This window comes from Biomphalaria glabrata, chromosome 6 (assembly GCF_947242115.1).
Source record: "Biomphalaria glabrata chromosome 6, xgBioGlab47.1, whole genome shotgun sequence".
Lineage (NCBI taxonomy): Eukaryota > Metazoa > Mollusca > Gastropoda > Planorbidae > Biomphalaria > Biomphalaria glabrata.
In genome coordinates this window covers 7,317,700-7,339,494 of record NC_074716.1, presented here as the reverse complement: position 1 = coordinate 7,339,494, position 21,795 = coordinate 7,317,700, and the positions used below count along the sequence as shown (strand labels likewise).

General features: G+C 33.3%; 2 protein-coding genes across 2 annotated transcripts in view; one reads left to right on the top strand and one right to left on the bottom strand.

The window, feature by feature from the left end:
* Positions 1–2,477: 2,477 nt before the first annotated feature.
* On the top strand, positions 2,478–15,588 carry LOC106077047 (fibroblast growth factor receptor substrate 2-like). The gene is made up of 7 exons (XM_056034244.1): positions 2,478–2,624; positions 4,593–4,783; positions 5,194–5,424; positions 5,950–6,244; positions 7,267–7,447; positions 7,781–8,028; positions 9,259–15,588. Exons 2-7 carry the CDS (start codon positions 4,626–4,628, stop codon positions 9,502–9,504), a joined length of 1,359 nt encoding a protein of 452 aa, XP_055890219.1. The 5' UTR covers positions 2,478–2,624; positions 4,593–4,625; the 3' UTR covers positions 9,505–15,588.
* Positions 15,589–17,074: 1,486 nt separating this feature from the next.
* LOC106066275 (cryptochrome-1-like) overlaps positions 17,075–21,795 on the bottom strand; it is a 43,857-nt gene continuing 39,136 nt past the window's right edge. The window contains exons 9-12 of the mRNA XM_056034243.1: positions 21,361–21,512; positions 20,225–20,424; positions 19,534–19,575; positions 17,075–18,853 (exon numbers count right to left, since the gene is read on the bottom strand). Of these exons, the coding sequence (XP_055890218.1) occupies positions 18,759–18,853; positions 19,534–19,575; positions 20,225–20,424; positions 21,361–21,512 (489 nt within the window). The 3' untranslated portion in view covers positions 17,075–18,758. The remainder of the gene's footprint in view (positions 18,854–19,533; positions 19,576–20,224; positions 20,425–21,360; positions 21,513–21,795) is intronic.

Genomic DNA, 21,795 nt, shown 5'->3' with positions numbered 1-21,795 from the left:
ATACAGCTGATAGAAATCTACCTAATCAAGATTATATAAACACACTTTGAATCTAACTTTCTTTTGGAATGATTAATTTACAAATATTTACTGCACTATTTTACTAATATTTCTTTAAAATGTTGATTTATATGAATGAAAACACTATGTACGATTTACAAAAGTATTAGTAAAAGAAATGAACTATATATAAATATATATTGTTGACCTTTAAAAAAATTGCAAGTCTGGTAATACTTATCTTAATTAAAAATAGGTGACATCTTTTTCCAACAGTTATTGGCCTTTGACGAATGACCTTTTCCTTAATACAATGAAAGAGGACTCTATAAATGTTTTATTAACAAATTTTTGCATTTTTCATCCTTAAAAAAATTCTTTTAAAGTGATAAGTAAACATTGCATAACATTTATACAATTATTTTAAGACTATTTTAACAATTGTACAAAACAAATTTTATTTTTATCTATTTAAAACACATTCCAAGATGTTTGAACATTGCACATTTCTATAACAATAATTACAATTCTATTATTGCATTCAATATCTCCTTTATAACAATAGAGAAAAACATTTTTCATACTGTAGGAACACTATAGTATTTAGGCCTAAACGAAACGCGTAACCTTACCCAGAAACATGACATTAAACTGCACTCCTCCTTGCTTGGGTGGCGTGGTGAGTGAGCAGTAAAGCACTTAAATTGGCTTCTGAACCAGGAGCCCAGGTTCGAATCCTGGGATTTTTAATTTCTGGATCTTTGGGTGCCTCTGAGTCCACCGAGCTATAATGGGTATCTGACATCAGGTGGGAAAAAAATAAAGGCCGTTGGTCATTATGCTGGCCACATATAACCCTCGTTTACCCTAGGACACAGAAACAGATGACATTTATTTACATCGTCTGCCCTATTGACCATGTGCAGGGTATGAAAGGGGAACTTTAATTACTTTTTACTACCTCCTTGCTTGGCACCTTTGAAGCTCAAAAGTGCCATACAATTCTTTTCTAACATTGTATCTACCTCCACTTTAACCCTAACCCTCAGTCTGCCTTCGTTACCCATCAATCTGTCTCCTTATCTTAAAAATCTCCCCACGTCTTGAGACCACAGTCCGTTTGCCATGGACTGCGACGGATAAGGGTGATTAAAAAAAAAAGTAAGCCCCACGAATACGTGGTCCAAGGGGCCTGGAGTGCAGTCATGGATAAAAATGTTTTACATGTTTGGATGTTCCTTCAGAGTTGAAGATAGTTTACTTCCTAGTCGCAACCTCCCGCAGGATGATGAGGGATGGGAGCGGGCAGGGTTTGAACCCGCGACCATCGATAAATCCAAACGGCAGTCCAGCGCGCAAACCACACAACCATTGGGATAGTACCCAATAGCAATGCACACAATCATCAGGCATTCACGGACATTTAAATGCTTAATTAAGACATAGGCCTATAAGTGGTGATAAATGGCCAAACAAAATCTCTAACTTCAGTCTGTGGGAAACAGCCCATCAAACACCAATAAAGCAGAAAAAGACGCTATATGGGACTGGATTGGTCAGACAACATGGAAAACAAGGGAGAATCTTGCCAAGCAATCTCTGAACTGGAATCCACGAGGTGACGATAAAGGCAGTGAGACCATAGATCATCGGAACAAAAAGCAAAGATGGCAGGAGGGACACCACATGGACTCTAGGAAAATTGCGCAAATCAGAGTAGGCTACAATATATATATATGCGAAACACTGCTGCGGACCCATATCCTTCACTGTGAGTCTAAATTAAGTTTAAGCAATTGAATTAAGTAATGCATTGAACGTTTTAAAAATGACAAGGATCAACCAAAGAACTCATTTATTGCGATGATTAAACTCTCGTATAACTTATAATAGGCGCTATCACCTGCATGTGGGAATGTCTTCCCGAAGACCTATAGGGCCTAATATGGTCAGTTCAAGATGTTTTTTTTTTATTCTCTTGCCAAATTAAAATTTCTTTATATAGGCCTACTTTGAAAAATTATGACGTCAAACAGGAGATTTCTCGGTGTGGTCAACGAGCTAGTATTTCTTTTCCCAGCGATATACATCAAGTCATCAGATGTCACATTTCTAGGAAAATCGTTAGAACCGTTTCCAGGTTTCAACCTTTGCCCAGAAGGTTCCACGAAGGTACGAGCTGAATAGAGGCATTGTAAAAATTTCCATAAAATAGACTATAAAGACGAAGTAGTGCTAATAAAAATAATGTGCAGCTTGAGGCCTTTAGTTTAAATATTTTAAAGAATCTTATAATGGTAAGCACTTTATCAACTACTATTAGCCATTAGCTGGCCTACGTGTCGTCCTGGTACTAGAAAGGGAATTATGGACAACCGCTGCATTGTATGATAGCCACTTTGCCACCCCGCCCACTCCCCCCACTGCTTCTACGTAAATCTAAATGTGAGAGGTCAAGGATTTTTCCACATAGCGGAAGTAGGCCTTGCATGTAATTCAACAATCAAATGCACAGAATCAGAAAGGAAACGCTAGATTTTAGACTATTGTCAGCTATCGTGTATTAAAATTAAAGTCACTTGGATTCTAGACTAATTTGCCCCCATCATAGGCATTAGATCTAGGTAATGTATAGATCTACTTGTATAGATCTAGGCTATTATAATAATTATCTTAACAACTCACTCAGTCTCAGACTCTATTGAATTATTCAAGAATAGAAATAAGATTAAGAAAGCTAAGACTCGAGAAATGCATTATCATTCATTATGTCAAATTATGATTATAAAATGATTATTATTAAATCATTATGAATGATTTAATGATTATCATGATTATGATTTAGATCTAGATACTTTGACTTTAGACTTTTAGGGACACTAGACGTGACTAGGCTCACTACTCACTAGCCGTGTCTAGAGTCAGAGACTTTGAGAGTTAGTTTCCACACACTTGAGTAGAGAGAGTCTAGATCTATATGTCAAGAACAAGTAAATTTGAGTAGATCTAGATTCTAGACCGTCCTAGATGTCTTATTGTCTAAAGTATAATTATAATATAGATTCTAGATCTAATAATATTATTTATATATAAATCTATAATTGTATAATACTATAAATTATACTATAAATAGTCAGTATATTCATATTGTATAAAAATATTTTTATTAATATTAATGCTAGTCAGTAACTACTAACTAGTAGGTACTTTGACAAAAAAATCAAAATAAACATATATAACAACAGAAACTATCTAATTATGTAGAGCTTGCTGAGAGGTTTACAATGATACCAAGTTTATCTTTCTATGTTATATAGGAGCAAAGTTATTGTGTTTAATGTGTAGAAAATTGGACTATAGTCACTATAGATAGAAAATGTCAAAAAAACTGTGATAGAAAAAATGAATTTTTGCCTTTATCTCATCATAACTTTATAACCATAATAGATAGAAGCTTGAAATTTGGAACACAGCTACCCCATTGTATGATTTTTAATTTGATTGTTTCATCTCACATACAGCTAACATTCTTTCACAGCTAATTCACATGTTTGAGAATTTACCCTGATCCTTTTTCTAGAATGCCGTTTGGTAGAAACTTCCTCAACTGTATAATATTTATAAATATAATGTAAAATAACACCTTGATAGCATTCTCTCCACTAGGTTGATCAAAGATAAGCCATTAAACAATACATTTTTAAATCATTTATATGTATGTACTTCATATTATCAACGAGAATTGCTAATGTTTGGCGCCACACGTTGCTACATCATGGAGTGACTTCATTTAACATCATCAGGATGAGCCCAAACTTGCCTTAATATGCTGATTTCCTTTTATATTTTGTGTACCTAAGTATAGAAAAAAAAGATTTCTAACACTACTCTATAATAGAAATATATTGATTTTAATACTATAGTCATAGATTGTTATGGTAATTAAATTTTTCCACTTACCCATTTAAAAAAATTGCCTAATTTGGCATCATTTATAACTGATAACAGCATGTTAGGGTAAATTTTTTTTAATTTTGGAGGACAAAATTTCATTAAAAAATAATGAAATTACAAACTTTAAGCATAAATCTTGGTCTAAATACAATTAAAAAATACCAAACTTGCTTAAAAATGATCTATAATCTACAAAAGGGAGAGTTTACAAGACAGAGTCAAGTAGTCTCAAGAAGAAAGACTTTTTGGTCTCAAAACACTTCCCAGAGTATCTCATTCATTCAATGATTGACTTTTGAGTCATTTCATTATCATCATTACTAGTCTAATACCACAATTAATGATTTCTCATTATATTCTAGATCAAGAATCTAGATCTCTATCATTCTATGATGTATTGTATCTCATCTGGGTTCACTTTATATCTTGAACCTAGGTCCTAGATCTAGTTCTAAATCTAGATTCTAGATATAGGTCAAGACTATACTTGTACAAATAGTTCAGCTTAAATGTAAATTTGATTACTTAATGTTCCATAATAATCTTCAACGTCAACTCTGATTATTCATAATTATTTGTTCTTTGCTCATGTTAAATTTTGATAGTTGATTGTATTTGCTTCATTTTCATTCTTTCAGTCTGTAGTAGATAGTTGTAAGATGCCTGAATAAATGGGGTGCACATACTCAGGACACAACAAAAATCAAGATGGTGTTCGGTCTTTCCGTGTCCACAATGTGGATGATCAAGGTGTAGAGCTGAACAGAGGTACAATAGAGATCACAGATAAGGATCTTGTTCTTCGTCAGAAGGGGAAGGAGGCCATTAGGTATATTTGAGCAAACATTCTATTAATAAAAACAATTTCTTTTACATGCACTGACTCCGATGATTACTATGATTATAGCTACATGTATTTAGAAGAGAGAGTAGGGCTAAAAAATAATATAATTTTCTTAGCATATGGTACTCCAACTTTTTATTATGTTGTAGATTTTTCTTTGTGTGGTCACTAAGTGGGTGACAGCTGTTATATTTGTGAATGAATTTCTTTCACATTTCCAATGTCAGTATCACTTGGTGGTAAAAATTGTAAAAGAAATTGATAACTTCATTTTTTTTTAAATCCTACTTACTATGGATAATTATTAAACAATTTTTTAGAGAATGACAATAATATGTGTTATTTAAATCTTTTTATTATTCAAATAGAGCTAATTATTTAATCTTGTATAATAGGTGGCCCTTGCATGGTCTGCGGCGCTATGGATTTGATGCTGAGCTTTTCTCATTCGAAAGTGGTCGGAGATGTGCTATGGGGCCTGGTATTTATGCTTTCAAGTGTTCCCATGCTGAATCTCTGTTCAATTTAGTGCAAGACACACTCCAGAAGGCAGGAGAGGAGGCACAGAGAAATCAACAGCTCAGCCATGGTCACAGCACTTCAAGTACAGGATTGCAACATACTAGGTATATATCTTTTATTTTTTTTTACGCTTTGAGCACTCCTTTTTTTTTATAATTGTTTCAGAAAAGGAATTGTTATTGTCAATAAAATTGTTAAATAATTATCCATATATATATAAGTGCTTTAGATTTCACTGTCCTGGATAAAAACCTCTTCTTCATAGAAAGATATATCTGTAATATGTTCATATTTCATTGAGAAATAAGAATATTTTAAAAGTTCTGTCATCTAAGCCTAGAGATCTGGATGTAATTTTAATTTAGATCTATAGTGTATATTGTGCTGCATTTTAAAAAATAACTCTTAACAAAGACAATCTGTAGAATATTAATGAATCTTTGGCAATGACATAATCTGACAGCTTTGTAACTGGTGATGTCATGGATGTGCTCAGGCCACATTTTACCCTTTGGAATATTTTTAGTCTCAGGAGGTGGGTGGGAGGGGGGTGTCATTAAAAGTGTTTTGGAGACTTTGCTAAATTTGTAATTATTTAGTTGTCATTAGATTGTTTGTGTAATTTACAGTCAAACAAGGCTAACATCTTCAAATATGCAAGGTGGAGAATCTCATGGCCAAACAGCTGAGAGAATGTTTATATTTAACAGCACAAGACAGGATGGAGAGGATATAGACAGTGATAGAAACGGCAGCTCTCACTTGTATGTGAATGGCCTTGTGGTGGAGGATACAGGACATGAGTATGTGAACACCGCCACTGGCAGGTCTACGAATGGTGCTTATCCCATTGATGAGACAGCGGCTCTGATTGACTTTTTGCACAACCCACCTGGCATTAGGAAAGGGGCTACTCGTTCACAGGTACAGCTGCAATTTCAAGTAACTTACTATTTCTGTCATTATCATTTTAGGAAAGGTGCTACTTACTTGTGAATAGTAACTAAAGCTAATCAATCAACTTAGTTATCTTTTTGTACCATTTTGTAGTCTAATCCCAGTTGTTAAGTATTAGTTGTTTATAAAAAGGGTTGATTTATTACTTTATAATTTTATGACACTCTGCCATTCATGTCTATAATAAAAACAAGTTTGTGAAATAAAACAAATGTATTTTTAAGATAGTGTTCAAATCATTCAGACTAGCAATGAAGGCATCTAGTTCATCTCCTGGTTTATATATTATACAAAATCAATGGATAAAGTTGATGGGACCAAATGTTAAACACTTGTCTTGTCTGTGAAACATTGACAAAAGTGAAAAGAAGTCTTACCAATTTATCTCAAAATTTGTTTATTGTTTTTTTGTTCATTAAAAAAATAAAAATACTTTAAAAAAAAAAACTGTTAAAAAATCAAAAGAAATTAAATCTTTATCTATTTAAAAAAAAATATTTCTATTAAAAAAAAAAAAAAGCAAAGATGAAGAAAAAAAATTCCAAGGAAAGATGCAGGGAGCTAACAGAGCAAATTAAAAAAAAAATTGCATATAACGGTGAATCAGATTTTTTATAGTCTATTTGATTTTTGAGATTTATACATGACAGACATGATTTTTCTTCTTTTGCTTAGAATAATTTATGGTTTAATTGCCTTACTGTATATTTGGACAAAACTGAACTCATTTTAATTAATACTGGCATTACACTTATTTACATAGTCTTTTTTAACTCTTTCTCTCCTAACTGATGATACCAACGTTGATTCCAACAGAATGTGGTAAATAATTACGGAGAGAAAGAGTTAAATCACAGTATAAAGATTGCACTGTTATCTTTATTGTTTTGTTTTTTTTTTCACTGTATTACATTTACAGTTGTAGCAAATAGGGCACATGAAATACTTATGGTATTTTAAAATGTGTTGTTTTTTTTTTGTGTGTAAAGGTGAACTATGCAGAGCTCTGCATGCCTGATGCCCAGCCTAGTGTCAACAGCATGGAGAACCTGCTGGATGAAAACGGAGTGGGTGCCGTGCACAATGTGGAGCGCAGAACTGCTGGAATAGATGTAAACAGCAGGCTTTCTCGTCAGAGTTTATCAGCTGGAGGTTTTAGCACAGACAGCAGTACGTTTTTATTTTAAAATATGAAAATTATATGCTGAATTCATTACTACTTGAAAATCCAACCTTTCTTCTTTTTAAAGATAGATTTACAGCCTCTTCACATTGTGTAACTGATCTTGCATGGCAGTTATTTGATTAAGCAGAGGTTCTTTTACTTATTAAACTGTGTTTTGTCATTTTCAACGAAGGCAGCACCCAATCAGACAAATAGTGTTGAGTCTTTGGAAAGGTGGATTAAAACAGATCATGAAGTTGGTTTGCCAGAACTCAATGTCATCATATCCTTCTCTTTGCTTCTTGCCCTTTCCGTATTGTTTCTTACTCTCTCCATAGGCATTCGAATCTCTCTTCCCAATGATTTTATAAGCGTGCCATCCCAAGACTGCATACTTCAAGCCTCTGATTCAGATGTCTTTTTGCCGGCCTCTTCCAATTACGTCAACCTATACGTGAAGGACACAGCATCACCAGCTGCACCCGCAGTATTTGATGAGATTCCGCTTCCACCCTCTAGTGAGGTTCACATTGCAGCTCAAGCCTGGGGTCCTAAACCTGCTCCCACAAGAACAAGATTAAACAGGGTGAGACTTAATATAACAGAGCAAGTTTTGTTTGTGTGTTGACTTTTTCGGCGTTTAAATTTCAACATAAATTACTTTTCATAAATTACAAATATGTAATACTGTGATCCTAAAAATTTAGTTTGCCTAATTTCAGAAAATAAAATGAACAAATATTAATACATTTTAAAATCATCAGCGTCAGTATTATCATTCACATAGTCTTTTATTTTTATTCCTTCTTTGTTCTTGTTAAAAATTGTTAATTCACATTGTCATTTACAAGAATATAATACTTGACTTGAAACACATAACTCATAATTCTATGAACATCTTGAAAGTTATTTGACCTTCCTAATAATAATTTTTTTCCCCTGAATTTCTAATCAACACTGGAATTCAGATAACTTGAACTCAGCACATTCAAACCTACGATTTTGTATTCCTTCTTTGTCCTTATAGGAAAATATTGTTAATTCAAAGTCAGTTATACCTGATAGGAATTGTTAATTCAAAGTCAGTTATACCTGATTCCTAATAGTCTAAATAAAAGAAGCTCACATTTTTCTTGCATTTTACCCTTTTTTTCACCGCCCCTTTACAAGCCAGTCTTCACAATCCTACTATTGATCAATGTCCAGCAGTGCAGTGTGCTTGAATGTCTTATTTCCCCCTATGTAACTTTTTGTGTAGACATTAGTGGCCTACTTTGCAAGAGTGTGCCTATTGAAGAGCACAGACTGGCAGGTTGCCCCCCCCCCCCCCCCCCCCACACACACACACTCTGTCACAGTCGTGCCAGATGACAAGCAAGAGTTGGAATGACTATCACTTGCTATATTGTCATTTCACAAAGTTCTAAACAGAATGGCATCATCCAATTCAAGTCTGAATCCTTTGAAAGGAAAAACAAATGATTGCAGCTGAAACTCAAAGAACACCAACAGATAAAATAAAAACTTGATCTAGAAAACTTTTGCTGACAAACACAGCATTTTGGTGGTCACTTTGTAAAAAAATAAATATTTCAAACACAAAATATAAAATATATTCACATTTTTAAAACTTCACCAAGAATTGAATAATATCCATAATACTTAGTTATTTCCCATGTTGATGTGTAATTTAAGCTTTGATTATAAAGGTACTTCCTTTTCCCTACCTCTTTGAATTAAGCTGTTCACATATTTAGTATTTTTGTATTAAAAGTGTCTTATATAACTTTGTCTTCTTGTCTCCTTCACCTTGCAGCCATTGGTCAATTATATCATGATTGACCACAAAGCTCAAAGTAATGACAACTTGCCAGGTAATAATTCTCCCACCTCTCCGACCAGCTGTGTTTCCCTGCCCGAGTCTCCCAGCAGGAAAACCGAGAGCTATGCCATGATTGATTTTGACCGCACCGCCGCTCTGTCCAACGCTACCAGGCCAAAAGAGGACGATGAAGGGGTGCGGAAAACGCGCCACAATAGCACAATCAGCGACATGCCTTAGAATGTGGAGTTTTGTGTCCAAGTTATGAAAATACTGTTACTTTAAGTGGTGCTGATCAAAATAGGATTCATTGAACACGCGTTATGTGTTTAACATAGAGGTAGCCAATGTTTTTATTATAACTGTACTCTGTGTGTGTGTGGTGAAATCATTATAGATGTGTGATGAGTGTGTTGTCTGACAAGAGCCTTGTCGTTGTTGAACATTCCAGCAAGTTGTCCAGCTGCTGCGCACCTCTGTTTCCTGTTCATTCTTTTCAGCATGAACATTGAACTATACCAAAACACTGTTTCCCCAATTCGAATGTTCACATTCCTTGAAAACAGTCCTCCCATCCCCACCCACCCCTGTTTTCCAGCTTTCTCTGAAACCTATTTGCTTACCAAATAACTTGATTTAAAAAAAGAAAATGCTTTATAGTCCAATTTTTCTCTTATGTTGAATGTCATTAACTGAAAGTTGTGTGTTATTTCTGGTTGCTTTAAGTATTTCTTAGAATAAGTTTTGTTGTATGTTTGAATAATAGATCTAGCAATGACACAGTTATGTCACTAAACATAGTCAGGTTCATGCAACATTTCCTGACCAAACAAAGAAAAGACTGCAGTCAATTTTTGTATTCATGATAAAAATTCTGCTTTTTTAAAAATGTATTTGTATTACTTAAGATGATTTCATTCTTAGTTGTTGTTGTTTTTTTATTAAATGATGAGGCCATTAGAACTATAGTGCCATGCACTAATTAATTATTTAAGAACCTTTTCATGGATTACCTGGTCATTGCCAGTTAAATAATGTGGGCAGTTTAAATCAGAATTTTTCTCACCTGCTTGCTCTATGGGTTTAGATTTGTAAAAATATTATTTGGTTCATAATCCTAGCACTGATGTACATTATTTTTGCTTTCTTATTCGGAGTTACGGTCTTGGGAATTTCATGTCATAAAATAAAGAATTTAATGATTGCTTTCACTTCAAATTAAACTTGTATCCTGAGACAAGTTGGGACTAAATTTCACCTTGTTTCTGAAACAAATTCTACCTTCATATTCTCTGCTATGAAAGACGTTTCAAGTTTTATGCTGGAGAAAAGAAAAACAAGTACTTGGTAGTTGCTACATTTCGATCAAATAAAATACTGTTTGAAGAAATGAGATGAAGTGACATGAGGTAATGCAGTTGTTGAACAGTTGGGTCAAGAAACTTGTATTTTTGTATTTCAATGACTATTTTATTTTGCTTTTAGAATGTTGATCTGGTAGAATGTTTTCTGTGCTGTCTTTAGGGTTAGGGTAAACACAACTCTGCCTGAGACGGGTGTTGAACCTTGAGCTCCCTTCATAGATAGCCAAGTCAAGTTTGAGCGTACTTAGCCTCTCAACCACGCTTCCCACTTAAGACTTCCAATTAATTTTTTTTTTTGTAAAGGTTTTAATTATACCATATGGTCAAATATTTATAAAACATAAGTTTTATCTAATCTTGATCATACGATATTTCTTAGATTTTACAGTGGCTGGGATTTTATTATTAATTTCACTATCCAGAATTAAAATCACTTTTGATCTTATAAAACAATAAATAATAGGACATGAATTATTTCCCTTTAATTTTATACCAAAATAACATATTTTTATAACAAACAAAAAGTTCTTGAAGTTTTATCTTGATGATTGGTTCAAGTCAATAATTCATTTAGAATGCTGAAAATAATTCTGGAGAGAGTGTTTTGTGCTTCAAGAAAGAGTGAACTTTGGAGGATGATGTCATAAATGGAAGTTATTTTTTACAGTGTTTATATACAAGTTAAATTTGATGTATTTATGTTCATGTATCTTTTTATGTAGTTAGGTCAGTTTTTTATGTATTAACCCTTAAAACGCCTGTGGTAGTTTAGTCTCTAAACATCAAAATTGTAATTCTATTTTGTATGTACTCAATGTAAAACAGCACAGCGCTTTAAGGGTTAAGTCATATTTTTTTTATTTCACTTGTAATTAGGCCAGTTAACTTGTTAACATTGTTGTTGATAAATGTCTTTTTAAGTGTGAGTAAATTGAAAGGGGTAGGGTCTTTTTTATGTACACCATCCACCAAACCATTGCTATTGTTTAATGTCAAACAACAGCTGCCTGTGTTCAAATGTTATGCTGTGTGGCAGAAACCTTTAACACCACACATTCAACTGCATGTACAATACAATCATACCCCATAAAAGTAAAGTTTCTCTGTCAGACCTTGTGGTCTATAGGGCAGATGATGCAAAGGTCATCTGTTTCTGTGTCCTACGGTTAACAAGGGTGGCCAGCACAACCACCAACCGCCTTTACTTTTTCCCCAACTAATGTCAGGTACCCTTTAGAGCTGGGTGGACTCAGAGGCACCCAAAGATCCCAAAATAAAAAAATCCCAGTTTTTTTTCCAGAATTAAAACCCAGGACCCCCGGCTCGGAAGCCAAAAACTTTACAGCTCAGCCACTGCGCCTTCCTACTAATGGGTCACTGGTAGATCTATATTAACTCTTTCAGTGCAAATTATTTTGAAATAATTATTTAGATTTAAAAAATGGAGTTTTTAAACATGTTGGTCCTGCATCCAATTTACTACCAGAAAAAAACAAAGAACAATCACTCTCACATTTGAAAAATCAAAACAAAAAAAAGAGAAAAGTAATATTAAAAAGATAGTGAAATAAATATTATGTACCAAGTTACTCCTTGAGAGAGTAATGCCTCATGGAAAGAGTTAGAAGGAAAGAAATTGTTATCTACAATAGGTAGCCTGCCCTGTCAAGTGAACCCACATTGAAAGCAGCTGTTACATTGTTGATTGAAAAACATACTCCAACAGACTTGTCCTAATCAAAATGCATTTATTATTCAATTTACATTTTATAAATATATACAAATCAGAAGACAAAAAAAAAAAAGAGCTTAATCGGCTTTTTCTCCGACCAACAAATCTTGACTGTGTGTATGTTTTATAAATTGTTATATTTCCATTTACTGCAGTTGTTTAAAAAAATTTTTTTTTTTCTATTCAGTATTATATTTGGAATACTTGTCTTCAGTTATTTCAAGTCATTCTTCATGGAGAAATTATTTGTTGAAATTGTGACGCAACTCACTGCCTACATGAACTTGGTTTCTATGGAGATATTAACTTGTGTCGTTTTGTTTAGGCATGTGATGGGCAATCATCTGTGAAGTTTGACCATTTTGTGTGTGTGTGTAAAGTTTCCTTTATATTTTATAAAGACCATGACATGATCAGATGCTTATTATTATGTGTTTAACAGGAACATCTGTACTTTCCAATTGTAACTACAACTATGGCAAGAAATGATATTGAATTCATTTTAATTTCTTTTTCTATTTTTGCTCCAAGGTGCTTACAGGCTCTAACATAGACTTGCCAACTAACTTTTACACTATGCTTTGTTGTGTCTGTCTCTCTAGCAGATTTGCAAGTTACGATTGGCACAGCCGTAATTTGTGATAAATTACACACACTATATCTGACAAGCTGACATTTTGTGACATGAACACAGCGTGTTTAACACTGCCGTTGGCCATCTCTGGACTAATACTTGTTGACTTATTATTTTGTAGTGTGGGTTTGTTCACAGCTCATGACACTAGCAACCTGTGAGGCTGAATTTCACCTGAAAATGCACAAAGTTACACATCACTGATGTGTTGTTTTGCTCACTTGCGACTCTGAAGGGTGTTGTGATATGAATGACATTAGTGAACACTCTGGTGTGTCCGCCAACTAAAGTTAGGAAGAAAGATCCTACTGTGTATGTTTTTATATTTTGTCAACTGAGAAGATCTGGTTGAGATGTGCAATACATTTTCCAGTCATTATTGTTTTTTTTTTCTTTCTTTTTACTTTGCTTTCCATCAAGTTGATTACTTGTGGTTGATTTTTTGGAGTTTGATTCCTTGCCCACCAAGATTTGATGCTTACATTGGTGTTGTAAATGAAACATACTGCTGCTGGTTAATCTGAACTATTCTCTTCACATTGTCAAAGAACAAGACTAAAAGATCTGAAAGGAAGTGACAAACAGCCTGACCAGTTTACTTGCACTACAGGGAATTTGGTTTGGAAAGGGGGGGGAGGGGTGTGAGGGAGCAACAAGTATTCTGACTGAGCATGTGGATCAATGATGTATTATTTTCTTTATGAGAACATTTTTACAAAAGTGGCTGATGAAAAGCTTTTGTTTGTTTTTTTTGAATACTTTGTAAATAACAGCTTTTTTTTTTTTATTTTGTTGATTTTAGGCTGTTTAATGTTGACACCATTTCAAGTACTACTGTTGTGAATGCTTTTTTAGTTGTAACATCTTGGTTCCTGTCTTTGATAGGAACAAAGACTGCTGGCTTTTGTTATTGTTTTTTTAAATAGTTGTTTTAGTCATATTTACAGTTTGTTGTTTTTTATATATACATTTGAACTTTACCCCAAACTTTTAACCCTGAATTCTGCCAAAGTTAAAAATAATTTTGTATTGGTTACCTAAACATGAGCCAATGTACGTTTGGTGCAGTGCTTCTCAAACTTTTACAATCCCTAAACTAGAAAATTAACACTCACACCCCAACTAGAGGGCTTAGAGCAGTGCAAAGCCTTAGCACCATGCTTTCCTGTATACAGTTTTAGAAATGCTTGTCCTGATTTCTATAGTGCAATTTCTTCTTATATGTAGCAATCCTGTTTTGTTCACCCATAAGAAGGCATCACCAGAGAGAGGATACAGTGAGAAAGATTTACTATGATGAGAAAGAGAGGTAGAATCCCATGGGTAGAGGCTTATTAAAATGTGTAATTATTTTTTTTCATTGATCTTGTTGCATGTTCTAATAATAATTATTTATTTATAAAGCGCTGTTAACAAACAAAATGTAGGCTCAAGGCGCTGTAATAACATTACAAACACAAACACGACAACTAAAATGACAAACTAATCTAAAAAAGTTTTAAACAGATAGGTCTAATGTTCTTCTTAAAAGTGGTATACCATGTTGTCTGTCTGAGATCAATGGGTATTGAGTTCCAAACCTTTGGTCCGTGCACTGAAAAAGCCAGCAGACCGTAGCTTTTGAGAAAATTATATAAAAAGATGATATTGTGTTTTTAAATTAAAATTATTTGTTAAATTTTTTTTAAAATTTCATTTTAAGTGATCACTACAGACACTACAGACTTTTATTGTTTCTTTATTGTGGGCACTAGTTTAGGGTAATGGTTAGATTCAGGAATTGATTTAGTCAAATCCAAGCATATGCCAGAAGATGATTAGTTGTGACTTTTATAAATCTATACAAGTCCCTTGATTTCCATCTGGTTGTGGTAATGATTTTATTTCTTTGATTTATTTTCTTTGTAACTGTTTTATTTTATTTGAAATTAAAATGTGCCTTTATTGTAGTGTATTGTTAAGTATTTCAGTTGGTCTATATATAATTTAATGGCTTTAATTTCTATGTACCAAAATTTGATTTTACCATGCTTGCAAGCTGTATGTGGAAACTGATCGTTTTTAAATTGACCTCGTGTGTACCTCATCTGCTTCATATTTCAAAGGTCAATGTTACGATCAAATATTTTTTTTTTGTTGTCATTGGACATTGTTGTGTATATTTATTTTGTTTTGTTTCCAAGATCTGGTCAGTATGCAGTGACTCCCTTGTTACTTCACTGTGCAGTTATTTATTTCTAATTTTTCTAGACTTCTAGCAGTCCTACTACGATTTGTTTTTGATATGGTGCGCTACAAGCGTTGATTGCATTTATACTGGGCTGTATTGAATCTGTACTCATGGTCATAATGTTACATTGGGAAGTCAATTCTGTGTTTATATAGCAAGTAATAGTTTTTTTGTTTTTGATTTCAGGAATCTTAATTGTAATTGTTTCATGTCATGTGACTTTCTATTCAAACTAACCATGTGAGTGGAGAAAACAATAAACACATTTTGCTGGAAAATTGTTTCTATGAATAAATGCTTTGTTTTCTTTACATGACACAATGAAAAAAAAACTCACTGGAAATAACAGACATAGTTAAATTTGGATTTTCTTTTGTTTTATTGATATCCTTGCATGCTTAATAATTGTGATATTAATGAACGTTTAGTGATTAGCCGTAACATATTGTGAAAATCTGTAGATGCCTCATCAGAGTTAATCATTCCCTTTTGTAAAAGAGTGATTCATTAGCATTTATGGTAGTTGAAACTAAATGACTGTGTAGCACTTAAGACTAAAACACTTAATCAATTTAATGGCTATAGTGTGAAGTGATCAACTCTCTACTGGCCTTACATTTTCACAGTTAACTACCTATAAAGTTAATTAGGTCAATGCAATTTTTGTTTGTGAAAACTACTAGCAAAATTAGTGGTTTCATTTAATTTCATTTTCCTTCAAGCCATTATAGATCCTGTATGCCACTGAGAAAAGCTTGCATTTTCTGAGCTTAAAAACTAAAAAGAGATATGTGTTTAACCCAGGGTATTGGCAGTAAGAGAACAGATATTTTTATATGCCCTCTACATCTCACAAAATCCAATGCAACAAATCTGTAGTTTGCTTATAAGTGTATTTTAGTCATTGACAAATAACATACAACTTTAACACTACAGACAAAAACATTATCTTCCATGTGTAAACTTCTGGAATGCTTCTAAAATATTCACAAGAAAATATTTAAAAAACAAAAGCTTATATTAAGTGTATCTGTATCAACTAGTTTGGATCAGTCATGTAATTAAATTTGTAATAGACCTAGACTAACAATAAAAAAAAAAGCATTTATAAAAACATAAAAAAAAAAAAGGGGGGGGGGGGGAACAACTTGTATTCAAACTCATGGCTCACGCCAAGGTAACCACACTGCTAGTGGAGAGCTTATGAATATGGAAGATTGTAGAGTTATCTATTGTTTGTATAGTCTCAACCTACTTTTCAGGTTTATGTTCACTAAGACTCAGATGCTGACCTATAAAAGGGGACTAATTCAGTTTATACCACCACTTAGGTCAATTACAATTTCTTTCCTCTGTTCAAGATACAAAGCAAACTAATTTATTACCAACAGTTAATTAACTAATTGGTTAATTTTTAGAATTGATTTTTGTGTTGTCAGGTAAAAGAAATAAGTGTGCAAAAAGTTCCACTTGATCAGAGATTGGGTCTGGGAGAAATTGTGTATGCCAGACAGACATGGTTGATATTAGCTTTGTAACAAGTAAATACCAAGGAATATTGAAGAGAAATTTTTTTTTTTTTTTTTTTTTTTGTAATTAGTCCTACTCTTCCATTTTAGTCTCTGGAAGTAATTTGCTAACTTCATACCTTAAAAACGTTCCCTGTTAAGAATGGTCTGGCATTTTAGACAATTCTAAATACATGGCAAATGCATTGAAACTACTTAACTAAGAAGTTACCCTGAGTTTATGTTTGAGATGAAAAATGTTATTACACTTACAGATACATTTCTTTCAAATTTTTTTTTTTCTGAATGAACTACAGCAACAAAGGTAAAAAACAACACATCCTAGTTCTGTTTCTTTATTATTGTTGACATAGTGGAATGTACAGAAAGTTTGTACATCACAATGATAATGAAACCAAAGATATAAATACATCAATAAATGTATTATCTTCCAAAATAGTTTTGAAAATGGAAAAGCAACATTTTATTACAAAAATATATGTCTGGCTTAAACAAAAGATTTGAATAATTAAAGCATTGTCACAGTCACACAATGTGAAGATGACGCTGCTAAATATAATGTGATAATATAGAATCTTATTTAAATGTTGGGGGAAGGGGGGGGGGGGGCTAAAGCTCACATACATAGCATGTGACAGACCAAAGAAAAAAATAAAATGGACTTACAGCTACCTGTTTCTACAGTCTAAGAGGATGTCATGTGGCCAGCACAACCAACCACTTTAACTTTCCCCAACTAATGTCAGGTGCCCATGAGAGTTGGGCGGACTCAGAAGTCCTAAATCTCCAAAATTTACAATCCCAGTCTTCTTCAAGATTTTCAGCCACCAAGCCCCCTTAGGTAGTTAGGCTTTATGAAGAATAGTTGAGAGAGACACTAAGAGACTATTTGGGCCTAGTAAACATGTGACTTAGTTATCTTCCATTAGATTTAATATACTGTTATGAATGAACTGGTAACGCAGGTAGGATTAGTTGTGTGTGTGTGACCAGCTGACACAGGCGACACAAACCAGCAAACTGCAAGTGGTCAACCAGGACAAAAAAAAAGATTATTCAGGAAAGTGCTGGTGTGAACACTCCACATGAAGATCACTTTGATATGGTCATGTGATCATCTAGAAAGAACTGGTGAAAGGAAGCATTTCTGTTATTTTCTATAAGGTCTATTTATAAAAGGGACCCTATTCAAAGACAGAGAAAGTAGCAGTCAAGACTGTGCAGTACAGTAGAGAAGTTACACAGTCAATGTTGCCAATTGTTCAGTATTTGGCTGTTGATTTATTAGACTCAAAGTATATCACTATTCTGAACCTTTATTACTCAATAAAGTATAACACTGATTGGAGCTCAAGTTGTTAAGCTCTTGAGTTAATTATGTCATGTTGTCCAGCTACATAGAGAGAGTCAATATATAAACCTGAACAAAGAAATGTCTATAAGTAGGTAACTCAAGAACAAGAAATAGATCTTCTTAACACAAACTGTGCCATGATCCACACAATGAAGACCCTACATTCCTACCAATAAGAGCAAGCTTGAAGTGGTCTAACCAGTTTGATTTGGTCAACCTTCAGCATGCACACATTTGATGTACTGTTGGTCAAAGTAAACTACAAAGATAATGTTTTTAATCACAGATATATTTCTAGTCTCAACCTAATTACATTTTGTAGTCCAGCATCATGTTTAATATTTAGCATATTTAGTGAGACGTGAAACAGATCAGCCTTGAAAGAGTTCATGATCCGAGACTAGCATCTTTCATAATGATAAGATTAAACAAATATATTTAATCTAGATGGCTGGAACAAATAAATAAACCTTTTTTAAACACTTAACCATTTATATATACACCTGTTTATACAAAAGTTGTTTTGTAACAATTTACATGTTTTACTAAAAAAACAGAAATCACAACTTCTATTTACTTATGGAATTAAGTTATGGCACAGTTGACCCTCTGTAGTGTGCACAGCAAATTAATGTTGTGTGTGTAATCTCTTTATTCATCCACTTTTCTCCTTCTTTGTTTCTGAGACATGTCTTCATCAGAAGAACTGCTCAGGAACATCTTGGCTTTACTCAGGAACAAACTCACTGCAAATAAAAAGAGAAGATTCAGATGTTTGTATGTTTAAAACATTTCTACCAAGTTACATGCTGGATGGCAAGTGGTATGCGCTTTGGTCAGTCATTTCGAGGTCCTGTGATTAAACCCTTCCTGCAGCCAGCTCCCACTCTCTTGTGGGAGGTTTGGGGTAAGATATGTAATATATATATATATAATAATATATAATAATTTTCAATTCTAAATGAACATCTGAAGCATGTCTAACAATTCCTTCTACTAGCTTGGAGGGAACACATTTACGATGAAGGGCAGATGTTTATGGGAGGGAACAAGTAATTCTTTACATAAATCCTAAGGATTAATACATTTTTCTTCTTGTTAAAAGACACTTTGAACAGATACAATGATATACTTTTAATATAATAATCTAAAATATTGTTACAAATTATTCCTAATAGAATGTTTTATATGACAAACATAACAGCTATTGCTCAAATAAAGAAAACTTACATGAAATCACTGACATATACCTATTCGTTATCCAAAATATGAATATTTAATTTAAAATTCACAATAAAACCATATATCATCCAGAATAAATCTTATTTTGTGAAGATTTAAAAAAAAAAAAAATAACTATATACTTGTGGATACTATTCTATGTTCAATTAAAAAATTTAGAAACAAAATAAATAAAAGCTTTTACCTTTGGGAATCTTTGGAAGATCAAGGAACATTCTTTTACTTGCTGTAGAAAAATAAATATTTTTGTTAAACACTATTACATTTTTAAAAAATGAAGGATTTAGATTTGAATTTATCAGCAAAAAAAAATTTAAAAAATTCAAATATTGTTTTCATCAACATTTAGAATTCAAAGATTCACTATAATATCTTCTTATATATTGATTACACCTATTTATTTTAAAGTTTTCAATATGGATATGAACTATAAAATGTGAAAAAAAAGTAATAAAGAAAAAAGAGATGTAATGTATTTGAAATTCATTTCACTGTTTTGAATATTGGAAAAGGAAACAAAATTTAGAAACAACTGAAAATGATAAAAGAAAACAAATAGCACTAAGAGAAATGTCAATAAAAAGAAAACATTCAAAAATGTGTATGGCAAAGAAGATGAAACAAAATGTTTCTATCATCAACATTTTTTATTGTCAAGCTTTCAAAAATGCATCAGGCAAAAGGTTAAAGAGAGAAAAAAAAATTACTTCATATTTGTTTGTATGGAGCTGTAGATTGTAGCACAGATCATAGTGTTAACATATGTTTTCACAAAAAGTTTTCTTAAGCTCTACATTTCTGAGTCTAATTTAGAATTGCTCCACCAATAGGAAAATCTTATGATTTTGTTAATGATTTATTGTGAAACAGCGTACCTGTAGATTTCAGCACAAGACGTTTATAGACCTGTCTCATTCTCTCCAGGTTAACACGACAGGCCTCAGTGTGTTGCACCATGGGCAGAGGGTAGTCTTTGCCAATAATACACTTCGCAGCTTTTTGGACTGACTCTGGGGCTGTCCATGGCTCATAGATATACTGAGTAGGAAAACCTTTCAATACTGGGAGATAGTGTCTGCAAAACAAAAAAAAAGAAAGAAAGTTATGATAATATTGAGTAAGACTATTAAACTTTTATGTTACTTGTGCATTATCAAGTAACATTGTGACAAATTACCAAGAAGAAATCTCCATACATTCTAAATTATCTTTTAAAATGAACTATGATACAAGTCAATTGATACTTCGATTATTGATGTTTTCTATTTACTGACATGAACCATTTTGAAGTGAATTATGTATTGAAAAGAATATTAATTGAGTAGAGATGTCACTATACATAAGTCTAGTAAAACAGCCATATTATTTTTTGAATCTGTATAATTTATTAGCTGGAAGTGGCAATGGTTTTGAGCACCCCATTACCTTTAAAATGCTTACACTGGAATGCCTCTCACATAGTCTGTGACAGCCAGTTAAACTCCTGGCCTTCACTTGCAGTTCAGATATTGGGTCTAATGGAACTGCTATCACTAACATGAGAAAGGACAAAGGAGAGCAGCTGTTGCCTAAACCAGTAAGCTATGGGCTGCATGTGCTCATTACCCTTGGCTGGCTACCCACCTTGGAGAACAAGAAATCTGAATCCAAAGTTTTGTCTAAACCATTAAGGAGGGGCTCGTTAGCCTTCGTTCCCCCCCCCCCCCCCCCCCAGGAGAAGGAGAACTCTGAATCCAAATCTCCGCTGCCTTGCAACTGTACTCAAACATGTGAAAGGCTTAAGGAGTCAATCCTGAGGAAAAATCAGGAGCTAGTGACCATTAGGCAACTTGCAGAACCCGCGATGCTACTGATTCCAAACTGTATAGGATATTAGCTGTTCCTTTGGACACATCAGCTGCATGGAGTCCTTTCAATAAATAATTCACTTGAAAATGGTTCATCTTTCAAAGGGCAAACTATGGAGTCTAAGAATGTACTGAAATCATTCTAGTTTATAACAAATATTTACCTGACAAAATCTCCAGAGGGATCTGCTCTCTTCCCAAATCCCACTGGACAGTAGCAGTGAAAGAATTGCTGGAAAAATGCTGAACAGGAGAGCCACATCCACATGCCAGCATTGACACTCCAGTCAGCATCCAGCAACATCTCATCAAATACCTGGACAACAGAAATGACATCAACATTTAGTGCACTGTGATAAATAATTGAGTGTTTTTAGAATTTCATATAAATATGAATAGCAATACTAGGAACATCTTCAAGTTTGAACAATATCAAAAAAATTTAATGATCTTGAAGTCTTTTATTTAATTTAACATTTAACTGGCAATGAAAGGTGAAAATAAAAATGTATATATCTATACAGTCCATTTTAACAAAACCTGGAATAGCAGTTTGAACATTGTGTGAATAAAGAGTAGTGTAAAATATTTCTATTCCC

Bases quoted from the DNA above. Each gene is read 5' to 3' on its own strand.
- LOC106077047 (XM_056034244.1), top strand. From the start codon at position 4,626: ATGGGGTGCACATACTCAGGACACAACAAAAATCAAGATGGTGTTCGG. The intron at 4,784-5,193 runs GTATATTTGAGC...CTTGTATAATAG, and splicing joins AAGGGGAAGGAGGCCATTAG to GTGGCCCTTGCATGGTCTGC. The intron at 6,245-7,266 runs GTACAGCTGCAA...TTGTGTGTAAAG, and splicing joins AAGGGGCTACTCGTTCACAG to GTGAACTATGCAGAGCTCTG.